Source organism: Martes martes (assembly GCF_963455335.1).
Source record: "Martes martes genome assembly, chromosome: 13".
Taxonomy (NCBI): Eukaryota; Metazoa; Chordata; class Mammalia; order Carnivora; family Mustelidae; genus Martes; species Martes martes.
Window position 1 is genome coordinate 93,083,014 of NC_137901.1, and position 24,262 is coordinate 93,107,275.

General features: G+C 55.5%; 1 protein-coding gene across 1 annotated transcript in view; it reads right to left on the reverse strand.

Annotated features, from left to right (window-relative positions):
- Window positions 1–6,582: 6,582 nt before the first annotated feature.
- The window catches only part of CHFR (checkpoint with forkhead and ring finger domains), a 29,128-nt gene continuing 11,448 nt past the window's right edge, over window positions 6,583–24,262 (reverse strand). Inside the window, exons 7-18 of the mRNA XM_080821135.1 lie at window positions 21,343–21,510; window positions 19,469–19,628; window positions 18,408–18,562; window positions 18,158–18,320; window positions 16,058–16,200; window positions 14,940–15,056; window positions 13,338–13,421; window positions 12,756–12,826; window positions 11,708–11,795; window positions 9,636–9,743; window positions 8,861–8,933; window positions 6,583–7,769 (exon numbers count right to left, since the gene is read on the reverse strand). Coding sequence (XP_080677261.1) covers window positions 7,727–7,769; window positions 8,861–8,933; window positions 9,636–9,743; window positions 11,708–11,795; window positions 12,756–12,826; window positions 13,338–13,421; window positions 14,940–15,056; window positions 16,058–16,200; window positions 18,158–18,320; window positions 18,408–18,562; window positions 19,469–19,628; window positions 21,343–21,510 — 1,373 coding nt within the window. The 3' untranslated portion in view covers window positions 6,583–7,726. The remainder of the gene's footprint in view (window positions 7,770–8,860; window positions 8,934–9,635; window positions 9,744–11,707; window positions 11,796–12,755; window positions 12,827–13,337; window positions 13,422–14,939; window positions 15,057–16,057; window positions 16,201–18,157; window positions 18,321–18,407; window positions 18,563–19,468; window positions 19,629–21,342; window positions 21,511–24,262) is intronic.

Sequence of the window (24,262 nt, forward strand, 5' to 3'; positions counted from 1 at the left end):
GGGGGGCGGCCGGCGGAGCCCGTGCAGCTCCGGGGCTGGGAGCGGGGCTCGTCTCTGCGGCGCCTCGAACCCGGAATCCCCCGCCTCCCAGCGCGCGACTTATTTATCTTAAGGTGCCAAGTTGGCTCCGGCGGGGCCCAGGGCCGCGTCTCACCTTTTCAAAAATAAAAATAATTGCGTCGTTGGCGCAGGCGGAGGTGCGCGTGACGCGTGTCCTTTGTCCACGGGCGTGAAATGGTGCCGGCGCGTGTGGGGGGAACACGGCCCTTCCCGCGCCAGGCCCGCTCGTCCGGGATCCGCGGGCCGCGGGGTGTGTCTGCTCCCGCCCCGCCGGCCGCCGCCGCCGGTCCCTCTGCCCACACGGCGGCCCCCGGCCCCCGGCCCCCGGCCGCGCAGCGAGGCCCGGACTGCGCAGGGCGTTTCTGCCACTGGGCTCTTTCTCAGGATTGTTCCGGGTATTTGGGGACCCATGTACATTTTAGAATAAGCTTGTTTTTGTCTGTAAAAATCCTTCCTGGGATTTTGATGGAATTGCATTGAAACGTTTTAAAGTGTGGTTTCCACGCATTCATTGTTAGTCTGTAGGAATGTGACTAAATGCTTGTGTTGATCTTGTATCCTGAGAACTTGCTAAACTCACTTATCAGTTACAGGAGGTTTTCTTCTTATAAATTCTTTGGAATCTTCTACATAGGCCATCATGTCATCTGCAAACACAAAAATTTAACTCAAAATGAACATGGACTTAAGTGCAGAAATGTGTAAAACTATAAAACTCTTACAAGAAAACAGAGGACAAATTTCAGGACTGAAGGCTTGGTGAAGTGTTCTTGGACACGCCACAAAAGAATAAACTTAATAAACTGAAGTTCGCCAAAATTAAAAACATTTGTTTTGAGGGGCACCTCGGGGGGCTCAGTCATTAACCCTCTGCCTTCCGCTCAGGTCATGGTCCCAGGGTCCTGGGATCGAGCCCCGCGTTGGGCTCCCTGCTCGGCAGGAAGCCTGTTTCTCCCACCCCTCTCCCCATGCTTGTGTTCCCTCTCTTGCACTCCCCGTCAAATAAATAAAATCTTTAAATTTTTTTTGTTTGTTTTCAGAAAGATTCCACTAAGACAAAGAAAAGACAAGCTACAGTTAGTTACAAAATATATTGCAAACCTGGTACCCAGAAAGACAGGCCAACGTATGAAGAGGCATTTCACCAAAAAGGATATCCAGATGGCAAACAAGCTTGTGAAAGATTTCAACACCACTGGCCACTATAAAAATACAAATCAGCACTGCCTCGAGCTTTTACTACAGACATCTATTGGAGCAGCTAAAACAAACAGTAGCAACACCAAATGCTAACAATGAATGTGGAGAAACTAGATTTCTCCTACATTACTGGTGAGACTATAAAATGGCACGCCCACTTTGAAGTTTAGCGATTTCTGTAAATTAAACATATACTTGATTGTACGACCCGGGAACTGCCCTCCTGGATATTTATCTGAGAGGGAAACGAGACTTAGATCCACACAAAAACCTGGACACTATTGTTCGCCACAGTGTTATTTGTAATAGTTCAAAACTGGAAACAACCGGAATCTGACCAACCCAACAGAGGAACCGTCAAACAAACTGGGGAGCACCCACCTCACGGGACTCTCTTCAGCCGTAAAAAAGGACTATTGATACACGGGACAACTTAGATGAATCTCCAAGGCATTATGCTGATGGGGGAAAATCTCAGAAGGATACTGTGTCCCGTGCTTTCACTTACATAACATTTGTGAAGTGAGACGATTATTAGTGGTTGCCAAGGAATAGTGGGGGGCTGGCTAACGTGGGGCAGGAACCCCAAAGGGAGCTGTACACACTTTGGACTAACGTGACAAACTAGAGCTACGCAGGTGCAGCCGGTGTGGGAAACTGGAGAACAAATCACGAGTAAAACGTGACAGACGACACTAAACGTAAAAACAAATGAGCCTAGATATAAACGGCGTATCCACGCAGGGGAAAAGTGCTAATTAAGTAAAACTTTTAAGTTTATCAAGGTATTATGTACATACAATTTACCCTTTTAATGTGTACAATTCAATTTTTAAACTTGCAGTTACATTTATATTTTAGCAAATAAAACTGGATTTACTTCAGTGCAGTAATAAAACATTTCCATAACCCCCAAGTGCCCCTCTAGTCCATATGCATGCAGTCCCCCCCACACCCCTTCCCCTGACAGCCACTAACTCACCTTCTGTCTCTAAGGATGGGTCTATTCTGGACATTTCGTATAAAAAGAATCACGTCATACGTGACATATCGTGACTGCCTTCTCTTTCGTGTAGCGTTAGGCTTCGAGATTGATTCAATCATTTTCAGCACGTAGCAGAACTTTCTTCCCTTTACAGATGAGTAATACTGCCCTGCCTGGATACACCTCGTCTTGTCACCCATCCGTTGGCGGACACACTCCAGTGCCTTGCACGTGCCGGTCAATGTTCCCAGCGTGGGGCTTAGCTGGGGACCAGGAGACAGGATCCCTCGTCCGGTCCAGCTCTGTTTGTGTGGGGAAGACCAGCCCTCCAGGGCGTCATTCACGCGAAGGAAACTGTCAGCGGGAGGGGCTGCCGCTGACACCGTCGCTTGCCTGGTCTTCACTGCGGCCTACCGGGCTCCGCGCGCTCTTCTGGACACCACACAGCCCCTGCGGTCACAGGCGCTTCGTCCCCTCGGACAACCGGACAGCACACGGAAGCACAAGACGGGAGGTGATGAGCTGGGAGGTGAGCAGGGTAAGGAAACAGGGTGTGGAGGCTGCTGCGATTTAGTGAGGCCCTCGGCGGAGTGAGCGAACACAGGAGTAAAGCCCGGGGCCGGGCAGGTCGCGGAGGGAAGCGCTTCCGGCAAGGGAAGAGCAAGGAGAGGCCCATTTTCACGGAGTCCAGCTACGCTTGTCTGACAAAGAGGCGGGCGGACAAGGGTCTGGGGAAGAGCTTTACTGGAAAGGAATCAGCACACTCAGAGGGGGAGGGGGTCTGCGACGAGGGGAAGCTGCACGGGGTGTGCCGGAGCGGTGGGAAGCCACTGATGGGTTCCAGGCTCATCATCTTCAAAGGAGGCAAACATACACGAACAGGAAAATGAGGGCACCGGGGCGGCTCAGTCAGCTGAACTTCTGCCTTCAGCTCAGGTCATGATCCTGGGGTCCTGGGGTGGAGTCCCCATTGAGCTCCCGGCTGAGCAGGCCGTCTGCTTCTCTCTCGGCCCCTCCCCTCTGCTCCTGCTCAGTTGCTCTCAAAGAAATAAAATCTTAAAAAGAAAAAAAGAGGGGCGCCTGGGTGGCTCAGTGGGTTAAAGCCTCTGCCTTCGGCTCAGGTCATGATCCCGGGGTCCTGGGATCGAGCCCCGCATCGGGCTCTCTGCTCAGCAGGGAGCTGTCAAATAAACAATCTTAAAAAAAAAAAAAATCTTAAAAGAAAAGAAGAAAAGAGAGAGTGTGTGAGGCTTAACAGAGAGGCAGGAAGGGGCTGTCTGCCATGAGTTGGGGCTCGGCGGAGCCTTTGCATTCCTCTGCGCACTCACGCAGCGGCCACTAGTCTGCCGGCGATCACGAGATGCGGCCTGGGCCCGAGGTTTGGGCTGAGCGCACGGCAGCGCACAAGGCAGGAAGATCCTGCTCTGGGTCGTCGAGGGGAGACGAGCAGTAAGCAAGTGTTTATTTTCCCATAGTGACAGGCACGGGAAGAAAACCAAACAGGTGAACACGACATGGCTGGCTGGAGGGTGGCAGGAGGTGAGTGTCCCCTCTGAGGAGGGGAACTGAACTGAGCCCTGAGTGACGGAAGACAGGACCATCTGGTGCTCTGCGGCCACCGTGCCCCTCTGAGAAGGCCCGAGCAGAGGAGGGCCCTGAAGATGGGGTGGACAGAAGGGGAGCTTCTGGGGGAGGGGCAGGGCCACCCAGTCCTAGGCCTTCATGGGCCACGACAATTACTCTTTGCTAAGTGACAAGCCCCCCAAAACATGGTGGCTTCAAAGTGTATTAGTTCCCATAGTTACATTGGTTGGGTGCAGTCGTGTGCTGGTGTTTAGCAAACTTCTCTCCGGAATAAATAAGAACAACCCTGATTGATAGCATTTCTATTGCCATGGTGCGAATCCTCCCAGCAGGGCACAATTCAAGCACAAACCTGAGGTGCACAAACGGGGTGGGGGGCAGGGGTGCGCACCATCATAGAGCGCCTACCTCATGCAGACACATCGATGCAGAGAGCCGGGAGAGCACACGTGATGGGCAGGTGGAGTGAATTCATTAGAAGAGATGAGTCCTGAGTGCTTACCACCTTGGCTTCTAAAGTGACTTAGGAATTCCAAATCCAAATTTTTTTTTTTTAAGATTTTATTTATTTATTTATTTGACAGACAGAGATCACAAGTAGGCAGAGAGGCAGGCAGGCAGAGAGGAGGAAGCAGGCTCCCTGCTGAGCAGAGAGCCCGATGCGGGGCTCGATCCCTGAACCCTGGGATCATGACCTGAGCCGAAGGCAGAGGCTTTAACCCACTGAGCCACCCAGGCGCCCCTATTCTCATGATTTTTAAATGGCTGTCCTCAAGTTACTGGGTCGCAATGCTCCTGAGACCAGGACTGTCTCCTGGGAGCTAGCAAGGCAGCTCTTCTCCGGGTCACAGGGCTCACGGCAGGGCTGGTTGCCTTAGCTGGTCCATCTTCAGAAGTCGGTCTCCTTCAGGCCCCTCCGATGAGCTGGGACAGCGGCTGAGAGCAGGAGGGAACGCACAGATGCCTGTGTCCTGAGAGACAGGACAGAATGACTGTGGCCTGACTGGGCTGCACTCCATGTGCACCAAGGTCCTTGGAATTAATTCTGCAGGGAGCTGTGAATCTCCCCCCAGGTGTGTCTGGGCTCCTCCACGTCCCTGCCCCACACAGCAGCTGGCATCTCCAAGAGGAGTACCTGAGACCCGCCGGGCACGCCCTCCAGGCCGCCGCCAGCACAGTCCCCTTGAGGGTCAGGCCTCCCCCAGCTGACTGGCCTGCTGGGTTTACCGCCGGAGCTGCTACCCAGCAGCCGGTCTGCATCCCTAATGACAACCCAGGACACTCCCCTTCCTCTTGCCTGAGGGGGCCCACCTGCCCGTGGGAGTGCTGACCGCCCAGGTGGGGGCAGGTGCCTCTGGTCCGGCCCACCAGTGATTAGGTCAGAAGAGTTTCCACTGGAGGCGGCGGGGAAGCCCACCGAGTTCGGCTTGATGGAAGCTGAGGCCATAAACAAGGGGAGGCGACGGTCCCGGCTCGGCATCCTGCGCCCAGCCACAGCGGAAGATCCCCACTGGGCTTCCTAAATCCCATCCGTCCCCCATTCACGTCCTCCCTCAGGCCTGAGGCTGGCTTCCTGCCGCCCCGTCCACCACCGCCATCCCGATTCAGAGCTGGGGTCTCCGGGCCTCCTCCCTGCGGGCCGCGTGACGACCCCGCCACCTCCGCTCCCGGTCCGGCCGCTTCCCCGCGGCAGAATCCGCCCACGCCACTCCGCTGCTCTCCCCTCCGGGCCTGTGACTCTGACCCTGTCAGCGCTGGGGGACCAGACGAGTTGCTGGATTCCGGCTGCGCCAGTGAGGATCCTCCCCGGACGCGGATGCGTGGCTGTCCTCCCAGTTCAGACCCTCAGGGGAGGGAGCCCCTTGGATGTGGGCGTGAGCGGGGCTGGGCCCTCCTCTGAGGGGGGGCATCAGAGCCCAGGAGGGACCCGGGCCTGGGGACGGGTGGCGTGAGGCTGCGGGAGGAGGAGCCGGCAGGAAGCGGGCAGGGAGGCCCGGCTGGGCCCGTGCCAGGGCTGGTCCCAAGTACCCGCAGACAAGTACACGGGAGTCCCGAGCTGACCATTCACACCCAGGCAGCCTGTGTCGCCACCACACACACGCGCACACACACACACAGGGCTCCACCCCAACTGCGGCCCAGCTGCTAGGGGCGTGGGAGGGTGCTGACGAACAGGAAGTCATGAAAACATCCTGAGCGCGCAGTGCAACAGCCCAGGGAACCACCGCCCCGGCCCGAGCTCCTCCCGTGTGCTCTCGAACCGGGAGCCCAAGCCCAGCAGGGTCAGCCATGCGCCGGGGAGCCCGCCGTCTAGCGTGACGCGTGTCCTTCCTTCACGGGAGGATCCAGTGCAGCCCGAGGGAAGTCACACGTTCTAACCCAGGCTTCAAGAGCTGGGTTATCTCTTGAGAGCCACATCTTTGTTCTTACTTTGTTGGGAGGGAAGGGAGTGATGAGGCCAGGCCCTAAGATGGGAGGGCAGGCCTCCCTCCCGCACAGGCTGAGCGCGGGGCTCGGACACAAAGCCACAGCTCCAACATGCAGCCAAGAGGCCGACACCTCGCAGGATCCGAGAGACCCTGCGCCCTTTCCCTTCCACCGAGTCTTCGGACCCGGCAGCCCCGCGTGGGTGTGGCTCGTCTGAGAGCAGGGCTACCGGCTGGACTCTCAGGCGGTCACCAGCGACACCTGCAGCCCGCCCACCGTGCCGGGAAGGAGCACATGGCGGCCGACACGCAAACCAGCGCGGGGGAGAGAAACAGACACGGCTTGTTTATTAGAACGCAGCGAGGAGCAGGCCTCTTCCACAAACACAGCGCTGCTTCTCAGAGTCCGTATCAAGAGCAAGACAACAGTTGAAAATCCTATTCCTGAGAAGAAGCAAAAAGTTACAATTTTGCAAACAAAAATAACAGATGATTTCAACAAAAGATAAAAAACGAATTTTTTTTAACAAAGAACAAAATTTCAAGTATTATTCCAGATGACACGGCAAACCCAACGCAGATCAGATCTAGTGGAAGCAAAGGCTTCTTGCACTTTTGAGGGAGGGGCTGGTCCAGGTGGGCGGGGCCCCGGCGGGGCCCACCCAGCCTGCGGGAAGAATGGTGGGGCAGCTGGCGGGGGGCTGCTGTGCCAACAGAGCGACAAGCAGGCGCCAGGGCCCAGCTCCACGGCAGGCTCACGGTGGCAGCGCCCCACTTCTGCTCTCTTAGGACAGGGCCCCACGCTTGACGCTGGGTGTCTAGGGTTAGCAGTTCTGGACATCTGATTTTTTCTTTTTCTAATAAACAGAAACGTATGTTTATTCTTTCAAATACCCTACTATCCCAATTTTAGTCAATTTGTAAATTATAAATTATATTACTTGTGCTACCGTTTGTGATAAATCTCACTAGAAGATAAGCACCAAATCTAGTACAAAGAGGCCTTAGCCGCCGTGGCCGAACCCGCAGCGGGGCGTCCTGCGAGCTGTAAACTTTTGCTCCCTTTCCTTTCAACAACAGACTTTCCTTTTCCTCCCACGAAAGCTTTCTTGAAGAGAGAGGTCTGTTGGAACCATAGTTTTGGGAAAGGCACAGAGAGCAAACCTGAAAGTCATCGTCTCAACGGGAGGGGACGGCGACAGCGGTGCTTCGGCCAGAAGTGCTCCGGGCAGCGGAGCTCAGAGGAGGGGTGGGTCGTGCCCCAGGCCTTCCAGGCCACCGGGGCGGGTTGGAGGGTCTCGCTAAGAAGGTCTCACTCCACGAGAGTCGTCACACTACAGTGCCAGGCGCAGAGACCCCCAGCATCCCCTGGGGACTGTAAAATGCCCTTAAAATGTCTGTAGCCAGTATTTTCTGAAACGCTGTCATTGACCTCCAGTACCCCCAAGCCACCTTGGTGCCTCTTAGATGCTCAGTTCTTGAACCTTGTCTGTTCACAGATGTGATTGAATTTCCTGCAGGGAGAAAAGAGTGAAATTACCACAAAGTATTCACAGAAGCGGATCCTGAGCTCACACGCTGGGAGAACCTGACAAGAAGCTGACCGCATACGGGGCGCTCACAGTGGCATATTTTTAGTACCATCAAAGAAATTAACCCCTACGCCTTCTTCTTTAAATTTTAGAAATCAGACATTTTTAGGTCATTTTCTTAGAGAACAACTCAAACTCTAAGCCTCCTCAGTGTCCCCACGGACACATGGTGGTCCACCAGGGACCACCCTGCGGGACCGGTAAGACTTGCCGGCTGGGCTAGAGCACCATCACCTCCCTTCGTGACGGGCAGGACAGCCCCAGAGGAAGACAGGGGTGCCTTTGCTTTCCTCACCAATGTTTTCACTAAGAAAGATTAACGAGTTACTCGTGAAATTCCCTTCCCTGTACCAAAACAGTCTCCTACACGCTATGCTCAAATACAAAACAAGGGTTTCATTCCACAGCATCAGTCTCCAAGGGAGCCTTTACTTGGGCCCTTGTCCCCTGCACTAAGGGCACACTCTCAGTGACTTTGACTTAAACCATGAATGACTGGGGATCCTCGTGCCCTCCTCCGACATCAGTCTGTGAGACTGACTGACAGCATCACCTCACCGACACCTCCAGACAACCCCACGTGGCAAGGCGGATGTCTCTGTGAGTGGGAAATGCCCGGTGAGTCACTGAGTTAGAGCCATCATAGACACCTGCTCATGGCACCAAAGACAGAGCAGGGCGCCGACCCCAGCCACCAACTGAGGAAGTGCTAACTGGTGCGTCAGCGGGGACGGACGGCTGTGTTCTACGGGACACGGAAACAACAGCACTGTTTCATACACCACGTGACTTTAGACAAATAAAATGGTGAAATTAGCCTATTTACAAGTAAATAATTAACTAGTTCATGAACATCCTTACAAGCCCAGCTATCAACTTGGCCAAAACTTTTAAAAGAAAAAAAAAATCAGCTTCCTGTTAGGAAAACAGGGGTGTGCCTTTCTGCAGGAGGACCACGTGGGCGCCCCTTCCCAGCCCCGAGGACCCGTGCCTGGCAGCACGGTCTCACTCACATTGCGTGGTGGGCCTTCACCTGAGTGCGGCAGTTGCGGCCCCAGTAGCAATCAGGACGGGACGTCACAGCCGCTAGGAAGAGGAAACACGACATTATCTGTGATGCACATCACACTCACAAGCTCAGCTGTGTGAATTTATGACCCCAGGCGACAAACAGCAGCAGAAAAGCCACGGCGGCTGTCATGCTTTATAACTAGTGTCCTTGTTCCAAGATTTCAGGAGGAAAAAAACAAAACAAAAAAAACCAACCCAATTTAGAAAATAAGACTACTAGGGCGCCTGGGTGGCTCAGTGGGTTGAGCTTCTGCCTTCGGCTCAGGTCATGATCTCAGGGTCCTGGGATCGAGCCCCGCATCAGGCTCTCTGCTCAGCAGGGGGCCTGCTTCCCCTCTCCCCCGCTGCCCGTCTCTTTGCCTACTTGTCATCTCTCTCTCTCTCTCTCTCTCTAATAAACAAATAAAATCTTAAAAAAAAAAAAAAGGAAAAGGAAAAGAAAATAAGACTACTACAGTTGTCTACAGGTTGCTTTTGTGAATCTTGTTTTGGAAGCCTGCGTCTCGGCAGAAAGGCCCGGAGCCTGAGCTGACCCCAGCGAGGATGGCCCGGGAAGAGGCATGGCCCCCAGGCAGCCTGTCGGCCCATTTTTGTCCCTGCTGAGGCAGACAGCCACCAAGAACAGGGAGCCCGGGCCCAAACACGGTACCCATCACATGAAGGAACACAGAAGCCAATCTAGGCAGAACTGAGCTGGGGCGGAGGGGGCTTCCTTACCGGGCAACTCGGAAGCAGGAATGTTCTGCCGATACTGGTAGGTCAGCTCTCGGAAGCTCCGCAGGCCGCAGCAGTAACACAGCACGGTGTTCCCCGTGATCCTGTAATCTGCAAGGGACACAGCCTCAGGTGGGCAGGCCAGTCAGCACGCAGCATCAGCACAACAGCTGTGGCCTTGCGAAGGCGTGGGATACCCGGCCCTGATCCACACGGGGGGCGGGCGGGGGAGCAGAGACGATGGGCCCGATGTTCAGAAAATGAGAACGAAACCAACTCATTTCCTCACAGCAAAGTAATTCCACTGGATAAAAAAAAAACTCAAGTATCTTAAAAATTTTTTAAAGTACTGAAAGGAATGAGTATTATTTTTCTCTTGACTTACTCCTAAGTGTGTCTAAAAACCAAACAAACAGCACACAGGAAAGGACTTGTAAATCCGACTGCCTACAACTTAAACAGAAAACGGAAACACATACCCTGAAAGTAAAATGCTCATCGATGAGTGCAAAACATATGCGCGACACAAATGACAACCTGTTGCTCCTTTATATAATAAAGGTATCCTACCACCCCAGACCCCCAAATCCAGACAGCCTACTACGGGCCAAGGTCAGAGACAGGCTAGTGAGCCATGGAACAGAAAGATCATCAATTCTGTTCGTGCTCCGACGCCGGCAGACAAAACGACGATGCACCCAGTTTGCCTGTTCTGTATTTCCAAGACCCAAAAGGCAGACGCAGGGCAGCCGGCCTCGAGAAGATGCTGGCCTTCACACCCGAGTCGCGGCCTTGTGCGGAGAGTCACTACGGCAGAGTCCCAACCGTGCACGGTGCCGTGCAACAACCCTTCCTACCTATCCCAGCGGAACGGCTTCTCGAGCCTGCCAAAGCGCACGCTCCCCGCTGGCAGCTGCAGCGCTGGCTCCGAGAGCGGAAAGGAGAAAGTCCCTTAATATCCTCTACTTGTGAATCAGTACGTGATGCAGGTCAAGGTATTGTGCTGAGCAAACAGGCCACAGAACAGCACGGTGGCAGGCCTTCACTGACGAGGACGGCGTGCCCGTGCAGGCAGGTGCCCGGCCGTCCAAGCATCGTCACTGCGTGCTCAGCTGCTGGGACTCCCCGTGTTGGTCACGTTACCCCTCCTGCCTCCCTCTGTCACTCACACATCTCTGAGAGCCACATCACCCTCACAGCAGTCCTCAAGAAGCTAATGGAGTTCAGGCCCTGTTCGGATGATCGGTCTGGGCAGCCACAGGGCTGCTGCAGAGAACACCCGAGACGCTCGTGAGACTGTGTCCACAGGACAGGAACTGTGTAGAACACCCCCAACAACTTCTAAAGTCTTTCATGATAATGTGTGTCTCAGAAAAAAAGGCCATCTGGGGCTCCCGGGTGGCTTGCTCGGTTGAGCGTCCGACTCTCGGTTTCCACTCAGGTCTGAAGTCATGATCTCAGGGTTGTCGGATCGAGCCCCACTTGGGGCTCTGCGCTCAGAGGGGAGTCTAGTCTGCTTGAGATTCCTTCCCGCCCTCCTCCTCCCTTTCTCTTTACTCCTCCCTGCACACATACGCCCTCTCTCTCAAAGAAAGTAGTAAAATCTTAAAAAAAAAAAAAAAAGAAATAGGCATTTGCTGATTTGCTGCGGCCTCCCCCCAGTGACAAAAATCCCATTTCACGGTGTACTGGGTGTCCTGCGACACGGGCCAAGCCCACATCAAGTTAGCAACACACCAAACGAGGGGCCAAGGAGGAGCCGGAGGATCTGGGAAGCACCAGCCCCAGGATCTCCCTGCTGACAAAAGGTGCGGCCCGTCTCTGCAGCTGGGCCCCCCTTCCCCACGGCAGAGAAACCCTAGGATACCTCCCGCGGGCTCAGACCTAACTTTACATGCAGAAAACCAGCGGTATCCGCACCCTCCTGTCGGCCTCCGTCAGGCGGGGAGGGCGAGGCTGTGCCTGTGGGAAGGCAGCTGCGTGGGAGCCCCGGGCTCGGCCGGGCCGGCGGTACCGTTTTCCAGGAGGCCAAGCAGCGCCTCTGGAGAGAGGAAAGCAGGGGCGACGATGCTTACCGGACAGTAAAAACGCTCCCCTCTGCAGAGCCACCAGACTTTCCGTCAACATGTTCTTCCACGTCAAACCCCTGGTTGCCAGGTAATTCTGTGACGGGGAAGAAGAGAAACCTCAGCCACCGGCTTGGAAGAGGAAACACTAAAGCGACAAGGCAAACACCTCATAAAAGGCCCTTGAAGGTGGGTAAAGCCACAGCCCGGGCAAGTTCGACAGGGCAGGGATTTGCGTCGGGCAGCTGGGGGGGGGGGGGCTGCTCCCAAGGCCGCAGGACACCCGGGACAGCCTGAGGGCCGGGCCGCCCAAGCCTGACTCGGTGACACGCTCCCCACCTAGCTGCCCGGGGTCCTCGTCTGAGGTGCTCCGTCGGAGCCTCGAAAGGAGGGCGCGCTTCAGGAGCCGCGGTGCGGGCGCGGCCACGTTCCCTCTAAAATTCTGCCAAGACGGTCCTCGCACGGCAGCGGCGGGACACCCCACCTCGGCCAAAGCAGCCCTGGGGACCCGTGACCACGGAAGGACGCACGGAGGGTCTGGGTCTACAATCCGCCGTGCGGACACGCGGCTGCTGGGCCCCGTCCGTGCGAGAGCGCGGGGTGCGGAGGAGCCCGCGGCGCAGGCGACCGGCCCCGTCCTGGGCGCGCAGCACTGCACGTAAATGGGACGAAGCCGGGACTCTTGGCAAGGGACCGATGCGCGCATCAGACACGGAACTTCCAAGAGCTGGGCCAGCTTCTAAAGCGCGGCAAGGAAAACGTCAGAAAGGAGGAAACCGGGACCGGCCCTGGCGCCACCGGAGGGCTGGCCCCGCCCCCACCCAGACCCCGAAGCTCTGGGCCTGCGGCGGGCAGGCACTGGGGCGAGTCCTGCGGATTCGTGGCGTAATGGGCATGAAGGAAATACCTCCTTTTTGGAAAATGGGGAAACACAGGAAAACACCCACGCGGTGCACTCAGCAGCAGTACCAGGAAGAGCCACTAGCAGAGCTGCACACCCCAGGGGCCTCGCTTGGCCCGAGCCCCCCCACACCGGTCCGGGAGGTCCGTCCGTTACCTTGAGGACATCCGACTCGTAGTGGTTGTTGCTCAGAACCCCGTCCAGACACCTGTCGCCCAGGTCTAGCTCTGCCAAACAGGGGGAAGCAAAGTCACCCGTCTTATAGACGCTCTATGAAAGCAGCATTCACTGACACTAAGATAACGAAATTTCCTTTCTTACAGAGTCTAGAAGAATAAAAAGTTCCATGATAAAATACAGTTTTAAAAAGAGAACAGGCAAAATGACTTCCATTCCACTCCTGCCTGAAGCGGACAGCCCTCTCCGCCTCCTGAGCACCTGGTCTGGCGCAGCGAAGACTCAAGGCCACGGCCAGACTGGGCGTCTTTAGTGGGGCTGTTCGCGCATAAGGACACCCTCCCGACTGAGCTCGTATCCCTGCAGCTGCTCTGTTACTGCTTGGTTCTGAGCTAGAACAGAGTGACACTTCCAAACGTCAGACATATGCAGTATGTCAGGACAAAGTAGGGTCACTCGTGGCAGCCTCCCACAACGCGGGCCACACCACCCCGTCACCGCCCTCAAAGGCACCGAGAGAACACGTAAAGGCACAGAACTCAGCCGAAGACCCGGCATTACCGCAGAACGGGGCCAGGCAGCCGAGGCAACCGGCCCGGGCACAGCCCCAGTATAGGTGGCAGAAAGGCTGCAGGCACACGGCACCTGTGGACACAGCACAGCCGCTAGTCAGGCCATTTCAGTGAAGAATAAATTCAAATAACCGTTAAATAAATGACACACTCAATTTTGACAGCAATCCCGCAACTGCAAGTTAAAGCATGGCTTTTCACCTATTTTACTTAAAAGTGGCCTATTATAGGGGTGCCTAGGTGACTCGGTTGGTTGGGAGTCTGACTCTTGATTTTGGCCCAGGTCATGATCTCAGGGTCATGAGATCAAGCCCCGAGTCAGGCTCCCTGCTCAGCAGGCAGTCTGCTTGAGAGCCTCTCTCTTCCTGCTCCTCCCCTGCCTCCCCCTCCCCGACCGCCTTCACACACACGCACTCTATTTACTTTTTTTAAAAAGATTTTATTTATTTATTTATTTGACAGAGAGAGAGAGATCACGAGTAGACAGAGGCAGTCAGAGAGAGAGGAAGGGAAGCAGGCTCCCTGCTGAGCAGAGAGCCCGATGCGGGGCTCGATCCCAGGACCCTGAGATCATGACCTGAGCCAAAGGCAGCGGCTTAACCCACTGAGCCACCCAGGTGCCCCATACACGCTCTTTAAAATAAATAAATAAAAGGGGTGCCTGGGTGGCTCAGCTGGTTGAACATCTGCCTTCGGGTCAGGTCATGATCTCAGGGTCCCAGGATCGAGTCCCCCATGGGGGGGGGGCGTCCTTGCTCAGCGGGAAGCCTGCTCCTCCGTCTGCCTGCCATTCCCCCTGCTTGTGAACGCATGTGTGTGCTCTTTCTGATAAGTAAAATCTTCTAAAAAATAAAATAAATAAAAATCTTCTTTAAAAAAGTGACATATTAGGGAACCTGGGTGACTCAGTGGGTTAAAGCCTCTGCTTTCGGCTCAGGTCATGATCCCAGGGTCCTGGGATCGAGTCCCGCATAGGGCTCTCTGCTCAGCTGGGAGCCCGCTTCCTCCTCTCTCTCTGCCTGCCTCTCTGCCTACTTGTGATCTCTGTCTGTCAAATAAATAAAATCTTTAAAAAAAAAAAAGTGACATAATAGAGAAATGTTACGGTCCTGATGTGGGGACAAACGTCAGATGCAGACTTCAGAAAGAGACTGCCCGTATGTGGAAACTTGGTTTATGACGGGATTGGCTATCAACTAACAGAAAAAGATGGTTATTTGGGGCGCCTGGGTGGCTCAGTGGGTTAAGCCTCTGCCTTTGGCTCGGGTCGTGATCTCAGGGTCCTGGGATCGAGCCCCGCAACGGGCTCTCTGCTCAGCAGTGAGCCTGCTTCCTCCTCTCTCTGCCTACTTGTGATCTCTGTCAAATAAATAAATAAAATATTTAAAAAAAAAAAAAAAGAAAAAGATGGTTATTTGCTAGGATTGCACAGAGACAACCGATTCCGCAGATGAGAACACACAGCCACGTCTTTACACCATGCGCAGCAGTCAACACCACTCTGAAACCTGAGCCTAGAGGGATCCCCAAGAAGGGCTCTGCGGTGGGGAAGTTGCTCAGGCAGGCAGTGTACGCGCACAGCCTTACTCACACTGCTGGGGGGCGATCCGGGGGTCCTGCTCGCGCTCTGCCCTCCGGTCGGGCATGGGCTGGAAGCAGCAGGTGCATATGGCGTGGCTTCCTTGCAGGGCACACACATAATCCTGGGCTGCGGAGCAGACGGGATATCCAGGTGGCACACACCGGGACACAGGCAGAAAGAACAGGTTAGACCCCCATCCAGGGGAGTGTCTGGAAAGCACACAAGGGAACTCAGCCACAAGGAAACCCAGGGAGAACTCTGACCTGTTTTCTTAAATAGCCAAACGACAGCCTACCATCGGAAAGGAGCCTTTTAAAAAACAGAACGAAAAATAAGCAGAGCAACCTCTCGGCTCAGCGGCTGCAGCAACATTTCCAAGCTCACTTGAAGGTTTCTAACGTTTCCTCAGGCTATAAAGCACACGCGATAAAACAATAAAGCGAGTTCTGTGTCTTCCAACAAGTGACAGGCCTGGTGGGCATGAGTGGCTGACCCCACCCTGGGAGCTGTGTCCATACAGCCCAGCCCCGGGACACTCCTGGCCACCCGGGAGGCGCCGCCTGTGCACACACATCTGCTACAGACGCCATCCCTCCGGGGACTTCCATCCGCAGTCTGAAAACGACGGAGCCCACCCGAGGGATGGCAGAGTCAGGAGGTGACCAGGCACTGCACTGCCCGTGCCTGTCCGCAGGGCCTACAGGAACCCATGGAGAGAGTCGCAGCATGGCATCATGGCACACGGCTGTGAACACGGCTCTGGGTCACAATCCTGGGTCACTGGCCTTGTGACAAGGCTCGAAGAAACTGGGCCCTGTGGGGCCATGAACTACAAAACGGCCAGATTCCACCTGTCCACTTTCCCTTTCTTGATGGCACCTGGCCCAAATGTCAGGTTCAGGACTAAACCCCCAGGACCGCCCAGGAGCAGAGGACCACGGGAGAACAAGTTAACTCTCTGGTTTCTCAGCCCAAAACAGACCCGGAGAAGCAAGCGGTTATGAGAGGTGGCAGGGCTGCGGAGGCAGTGACAGGAGTCAGGCAGGAAGGGGAGAGGAGCCCGCAGGAACGACAGCTGGATCCTGGGTGGTCACAGCAGGACGACAGCACGGAAGGAGGCATCTCACCCGTCGCGACACTGGTGGACGTGGAGGGCGCATCCCCGGGAGCCGGTGCCGCCCCTGGCTCGCTGCCAGGCCCTGGGCAGGGGAGGGCCTGGCCCGCCTGCCGCCGGAACTCGGGGCACTGTCTGCATACGATGTACGGCTGGCTGCAAGGGGAGCACACAAAGGCCACGCGCACCTGAGTGCGGAGAAGGAGGCTCCTGCTCTCAAGCACGTCGGGGTGGCGGCCACGTCCCCAGCCCCGCGACAAGACCAGAGCCAGATGCGAAGCCTGGAGGTGTCTTCTCTGCCCACCATCCCGGCTGCCGCCGCCCAGTGTGTGAAGGGGAAGGACAGCCTGTCCCCGCTGGGCACCCAGTCAGTGCTCATCTGGAAGAGCAGCGGGGGGGGGGGGGGGGGCTCTCTGTCCCTCGCCGCCCTCAGCCCCTTTGGCGGCTCCTGACACACGGAGACAGGTCCTGCCCACGCCGTGCTTCGGCACAGCATCCCCCAGAGCGCGGCCGCTCAGTCCCCACACGGGGCGGGGGCGCGCTCACAGGCTTGATGCTGGGCGAGGCGGGAGCCAGGTCCGGAGGCCGCCCCAGCTCGCCCGGCCGCTCAGCTCTTCCCCCAGCGCCTGAGAAAGTGCGTCCGGTCGGAGCACGTGTCGTGCCCCAGCTGCATGCTGCTGTCCTCTAGGGCCTGCCCGCCCGGCCAGCAGCAGCCCCGCCCCGCCTAGCTCTATGCCCTTCAGCTGAGCTTCCTAAAAACACAGATGGTAAAAAAAGAATCCACAGGAAACAGGCACAGAGTCTTCCCTCATCTCGCAGAACGCCCTCCTGAGCCTGCCTCCGACAGCAGGAGCCAGGGAGGGAAAAAGGGGTGAGACCTTACTAGAAAACCACCACTGAAAATGCTCCACCTCATTTAGGAACGAGATGGCCTTCATCTCGGGTGACACCGAGTGCAGGCAGGGTTTCCTGACACCCTTGACAAACCTCCCAGAGGCCATCGCTAGGACCTTCCTGACGAGCACGAGATGACACAGGTGCCAGTCCAGCAGGGCACCCTGGGTCAGGCTCTCCGACCTGACCGCTCCAGTGCCGCGTCACTTACCTCTGTCAACTAAGGCACACGTGCACGAAACCGTAACTGCAGGGTGTGTACCGTAGCACGGCCTCTCGAGTGAGAATACTAGCAAGCCTACAAAACCACGTGTACGGCACGATCCCATCTTCATACGACCATTTCTAAGTATACCGCGTTTTATTTACTAACAGAAGGAGTTTGTGTGGCTACCTCTACGAGTGGCCAGAAGGATGCACCATAATATGCTCACGCTAAAGCGATTTTTGATTCCTTCTGTTGGCTTGACGATCATTTGCTAAATTTTACAAAAAGACACAAAAGATAGTAAATTTGGGAGGTTTGACTTTGGTCTAAGTCTGATGGCCTTCACCCAAAAATCAGACAGTGGACTTCTGAGTCAGGAAACGGCAGCTAACACCAGGTCTCGTGGGATCGCATCCCCTCAGCCAGGCGGCCACGGCCTCTCCACGGTACCATCCTGACAAACGTGGACCATGCAGCTCCCAGTGCGGGACCCGACGCTCCCTGCACGAGCTGCCGAGTACGTGCGTGCACGTGGGACAAAGAACGTGTTACATTGTGACATCGTCGTAGCCAGAACCCAAGCACCTGAAGACAGGGCGTGGGTTCTGGTGCTCTTCATCTTGGAAGAGTCGGCAGTCAAGCCATTCGCTGGCCAGGATGCCCTGAACTCAAAAGATACTGGGTGCCAATGACATCCCAGTAAAGCTGGAAGGAAATCCGGATAAACAGCAGCAAAAAATAAACGTTGTGTGAGTACCTGAAGAGGGAGGGGGCACTGGAGGAGGCAGGGTGGCAAGGACCCACCCCAGTCACCCGAGGGAGTGGCTGTCCTTGGCCGGCGCCCACCCCACCCTCACTACGCTCAAGGCAGCCAAGGTCACTGGCTGACGTCGCCCACGAGAAGCGCGGCCAGACCGCGCAGGAGCCCGGCTGCTGGAGGCGGAACCCGACCTGGACTCCGGCGCGGCCTGCCCAGCTCCCTGCCGCACTCAGAGCCAGGCGGAGGCTCACCTCACGTCGGAGGACTCGCTGTCCACGTCAGACAGCTCCAGCAGGTCCTCTGAGCTGCCCTCCTCGTCGGAGAACGACCTCCTGACTTTGGGCTGCAGCATGTCTTGCGTGATCTTGTTCCTGGCAGCCATGCTCCGCACGTCCTCCTCGCTGCGACTCTTGTCTGGAGGGAAAGGACGTGGCTCTACTGGCTGAGGGGCCCCGGAGAGACCCCCGCAGCGGCCAGGAGCTGGGCGGGCGCCCCACTTGCCTGGGTGCTGGAGAAGATAGGCCTCCACCAGGTTGTTCAGGATGTGGTTTTTACAGATCCTCTCGACGGGACAGCGGCACGTGGGGCACAAGGTGGAGCGCTCCATCCAGCCCGAGTAGCAGGCCGCACAGAAGGTGTGCATGCAGGGCTGCAGGCTGAGGGCACAAGGACAGGTCTTCAGACGCCCCCGCAGATCACCCGCCGCTGGAGCATCTGTCTGCCAGGCCGCAGCAGCCCCCCAGACGCCAGGGCACGTGGGGCATGGCCTGCCTGGAGCAGAAGCAGGGACCCCAGCTCACGCTGCCTCTCTCCCCTGAGGAGGACGTGCCTGGCTCAGGCTGAGGGTTCGTTCCCAAACAGAAAAGTGCCATTTCCCCCGACCCACCGAGCTCACTTGACTCAGCAGAGCCTAGAGCCCTTGCTTCTCGGGCGGCTACACACCGCATTTGGGGCCCGCGCTGGCCGCAGCCGCAGCTGTCGGGCGGGGAAGGCCACCGGCTCCCCTGGCAGAATGGCACGCGACCTCAACTACCTTCACCTGGTCCTTGGGAATTCAGAGAAACCAGGAGCGACAATCTATGCTCCAGCAGGGACAGGAGAGCAGGCTGCGACTTGAGGCATACGAGGAACAGGGACACTGAGTGTGGAAAAGGCCTAGAATTTCGGTGGAAATTCTAGGGGCTTTCACGCTTCAGTTCCCCCAGAGAAGCGAGGAGGGGGCTCTCCCCAGCGGCTCCTGGGACCCACATCCCGGGGCACTGCCCCTGGATTAACGACGACATTCCCTTAAGGCTCGGCACAGTTCTCCTGTTCTGTGTCTGTGGAGCAGACACAGGCTACTGGGGCTACCCGGGACCTGTGCCCACCGAGGCCATGGCCACAGCGGCCTCGTGAGCTCTTCCACAGCCTCGGGTACAGGCACCGGGCTCTGGGCAGGCTGGCCACACAGGTCAAATGACCACGGCGACGTCCGCAGCATCGCACCTGCCCCGAGCCAGAGGCCGGCTGCCCCGCGGCCGCTCCCCCCGGCTGTGGCGCCCCCGCACACGCCCCGGGCGCACCTCACGCAGTCGTGCAGCAGGTCCTGGCAGATGATGCACGTGAGCGTCTCCTCCATCTTGTCCGGTTTCACGGCCTCGGACCTGACACTGCCCAGGGCGGCGTGGGTGTCTCTACACTGGTCTGCGGCCAGCAACGGCAGGGTCACGTCAGGGCCCCCATCTGCGAGAGAAAGGGGTGCGTCCTGACCACCGCAGCCAAGCGGGGCAGCAGCGGACACGGGCTCTTCTGGTTTCATGAACACCTCAACCTACGGACGGAAGACGCAGCTCCCGCGGTGTTTGTGTTTCTTTTCTTTTCTTTTTTAAAGATTTTATTTACTTATTTGACAGAGAGAGAGATCACAAGTAGGCAGAGAGACAGGCAGAGAGAGAGGGGGAAGCAGGCTCCCCGCAGAGCAGAGAGCCCGATGCGGGGCTCGATCCCAGGACCCTGGGATTGTGATCCAAGCCGAAGGCAGAGGCTTCAACCCACTGAGCCCCCCAGGCACCCCCAGTTTTCGTATTTCAAAGGTCTTTCTGAAGGAGGCTGAAAAGCAGCTTCAAATTCCAACACACTTAAGTTTCGTAAGAACAGTTAATCACATAAAAAGGGGCACTCGGGATACATGCTTAAAGGCCATCTGTCGCTCAGTATTTGTATGTAATGTCATTTTTGTTTAAACAAAAACCGTGACTTGTGTACGCACTGGGAAGCGCGCGCTCCGGTGTGACCAGGAGCTTTGAATCTTCTTTCCTGTTCTGCTGTTCCACAGTGCTCGTGTGTTGCTAACCACAGCCTAATTTTTATTTTTAATTAAAGAAATACTTGCACACAATTTACAAAGTCAAACATTTACAAGAAACCAGAAGCAGCAGCCCCCTGCCATGGTCTAACCTCCACTGAGTTAACGACTTTCGTGTTTTTAGCTACTTTTGCTAGTACAGACCTTCGTGTTTCTTAACTATATAATACCATGCCTGAGTCCGATTTTTTTTTTTTAAGATTTATTTTGGGGGGGAGAGATAGGGGAGTAGGGGCAGAGGGAAGAGAAGCAGACACCCCACTGAACAAGGAGCCTGACTGGGACTAGATCCTAGGACCCTGGGATCATGATCTGAGTCGAAGGCAGACACTTCACTGACTAAGTCACTCAGGTACCCCCCAAAGTAGCCTCATTTTTATACTTGCTTATTATTTTATGCACTATTGCTGATTTTTTCCACACCCTCCCCAAGCCAGTCAATTCAATTTTCCATCCAATATGCCAGATATTCTAGTCTCCTCCCCCAAGGTCCTCCTCCCTCCCAGAGCCTCCTGGTCTCACTGCTCCCAACCTCAGGCAGTCTCAAGGCCGCAGCACAGCCATTGTCCCACTACACATTCCCAAAATTTTTTATAGTCTTTTTAAGAGTAGATTTTTCTCTAACTCACCTTTACGAGAAGGTTAAAGCTATCGATTAAAGGCAACAATTTTTTTTTTAAAGTTCATTTACTTTTTAGTAAGCTCTACACCCAACGTGGGGCTGGAATCCGTAACTCCAAGATCAAGAGTCACAGGCTCCCCCGAATGAGCCAGCCAGGCTCCTCCAAAGGCAACATATTCTTAAAAAATGATTGTCAAACGTGGACAGAACGGCAACTCAGAATGCATTGCTTCCAGACCACGAGCATAACCTGACAGTAAACACAGTTCAATCCGATGATGACAAAAGGAAAGAAAGAAAAGGTTCAGATTTCCATTCCAAAAAAGCTGAGGTACCCTAGGTGTCTGCCTGAGACAGATCCTCAAACTTCTGGAGAAGGGGAAGCCCCATCAGAAGCAGCTCGAACAGTCCCGCTGGGACCCCGGCACTCCCACAAGGGCCAAAGATACACAGAACCCCGAGACTCTGACCTCCTTTCATTCTCTTCCTGATGGGCTCCAAATCCTCCTGATCCCGGGGTTCTGACAGAGAAAAGGAAGCTCCCTCTCTGCCTGGGAGAGCTGAAGGAAAGGTGGGGATTTCATCACCAGCCACAGACGGACCACACTCTTTCGGGGAAACGCCTGCGTCTCCGGAGCCTGTGAGGAGGACAAACGAGAGAGGTTCTGATTCATCCGCCCTGGAAGGAGAGAGCACGGCAGGTAAAGCATCACAGGTTCGAGTCAGGCCTATGTAATCCAAGATGCCATATTCTCAGTAACATACACTCACTGGAAATACGGAGCTGCGTCTCTTAAATGCACCTGTGCCCGCTGCTGTGCTGGATGGACCTGGAGCGAACAGCGTGCTCACGTGCAAACAGAGGCAGACGTGTTTGTGGTTGGGATCGGCCTGGAACGTTTAGTCTCACATGGGGCCAATCCGCACGCGAAGTAACGCCGAACACTCACTGTGCTGTAACTCATGTTAGCGCAGGTACACACCGTCCTCTCAGAAGAGGGATGCGCTTCGGGCGGCAGGGACACGAAGGCCAGACAGAGGAGAGGGACGGCGCGGCGAGAAAGGAAGGGAGCAGGAGCACCTCCCGGGGCAGTTCTGATCTGCGCCAGCCAGAAGCCGGAGGCGCCGATTGAAACGAGCCGGCAGAAGGGTAAGGAGACTTTCTAATAACCTTTATCTGAATAAATACCTGGTTTATAATACCATCCGCTACAATACAGGCGTAGTTGGTAATATTCAAGTGGTTAGTGCTGTTATTTTGAAAAAGAAAGAAACTGCCCTATGGCCGCCAAGGAAAAAGGTTAAAATTGTTCGGGGAGCAAATGAGCTTGTACACGGAGGGAAGACAAGGGACAGCGCCAAGGGCCGGCTCCTGGCTCTGGTTCTCACTCCCACTACGGGGCGGCCTCCTGAGCTCCGCCGAGCTTCTCCCTCCAGAACGCAGACCATGAGGACGGCGTCTCTCCCAGAGACCCACGGTGAGGGTTAACTCAAAACCTGTAAGAGCACCTGGCCCCCCGTGCACACTCAGCAGGCCGCGTACCTTACTAGTATGTATACACTCAGCCACACAGGAGAATGCCCCCAGCTTCACAGAACGGGAGCTAAGCTTTCCATCTGAACAATCTGCTTACAGCAAAATTTTTTACGATTTTTTTTAATCGCACAATATATAAATGCACTGCCCTCTTATGGTAAAATTAACAGTTGTATGTGCGTGCACGCACACACACACACACACATCACATTTTGTCTCCAGGTCTCGGCCTTCGCGGATGGCGCTGCGGGAACAAGGACGTGCAGGCGTCTCCTGCAGACAGTGGTCTCACTTCCTCTGGATGTACACCCAGAAGCGAGGTTACTGCGCCAGAACCAGCTCTCTTTCACCGGCTGAGGAGCCTCCGCACTGGTTTCCGGAGCGGCCGCAGCAGCCTGCGCTCCCAGCGACACCGCGGGAGGGCTCCCCTTGCCCTGCGCCCTCACGGACGCTTGTCATCCCTTGTCTCTTCGACGCTGGCCATTCTAAGAGGCGTGAGGTAATACCGCATTGCGGTTTCCTTTAATGAAATTAGAACATCATCAAAATAAACTGTCAAGTCCCAACCACTCATATTATACACTGTATTAAGTATATAGATGGAATAGAAAAAATTCCTATTGGTAAAGCAGGTTTTCTTTAGAGATCAGAGCTATTCTGTGCTTCAATTCCGAAAAGCTATTACAATAACCACAAAACACACGGCTTGGCACCAGAGACAATGCATCTTTCTACGCAGGCAAACAGCTGGAGATCAGCACTCAATCCAGAACGCCCACAGCCTTCCGTCTTACCTGCGCTCATACGCAACACTCCCTGGGGTACACTCAAGGACAGTGAATGTCACTTCTCCTCCTCCTGGGGAGGCCCTCACGAGGGGAAACCCTCAGGTGGGTGGAACCAGCAGCAGGGCAGCCCGTGACCTAACCGTGTCGTGCCTCTGTGGTTTAGGGAACCCAGGGGATGCTCTAAAGGGCATGCGAGCCTACAGAGAACTTCAACCATCTGGGCAATTTTTTCAGTATCTGGCGTGTTTTTATCTAGATAGGGTGATCGCCTTTTCTTTTACTCAGGAGTTTGAGGTATGATGCTAAAAGAGAGATAAGTCAAAGGCGTCTGAGAAGCTGGGACTCCAGTTCAGCAGTACCAGGGGACAGGCCGGAGGGCCTCTTGTGGTCACGGGTCTGGTCTCTGCTGCTGGTCATCTCCTGGAGGTGGTGGGCGACACTCAGATACAGGGCTCACCAGCCACCGCTGTTGTGTAAGCAAGCATGCCTGTAAGTACCGCGAAGTCCTTTCATGGACACGCTGAAGTCCCCGTACCACGAGGGTGCCGCTGCTCAGCCGGGTGCCGCCGACCCGGGGAGAGAGTGCCGTGTGCTGTGCGAGCCCGCTGCCGCTGGGGACTCGGCTGGGCAGCGGAGGCTCTGGGTAAGGATGGCGGAGAGAGCTACAAAGCCTTAATGAGGGCAGCCAGTAGGAGAGTGGCGCTCCCTACGCTAAAAAGAGCAACGGTATTGGCAAGTAAAAACCAAGTTCGCAAAAATGGAAACAGGTTCGAGTAATGTGGGAGAAATAAGGCTTCTGGTCTCAAGGAAGCATACGGAGTCCCTGCGTTTACTGCCTCTCCTTCCCCAAATCCCACCAGAACAGATGCGAAAATAAGGACCACCTTGGAGCAGAACAGCTAGGTTGGCCAAGGAGATGGAGGGGACGGAGGGGACGGAGGGGACGGAGGGGTCCTCTGGGGACAAGTCCTTTGCTGCGGAGCCCACAACAGAGTTCTTTTTAGAAAGACCTTGTTGGTTCCTGCCTCTGAATGTGTCTGTGACAGCTAGAACTTGGGCTTCTTG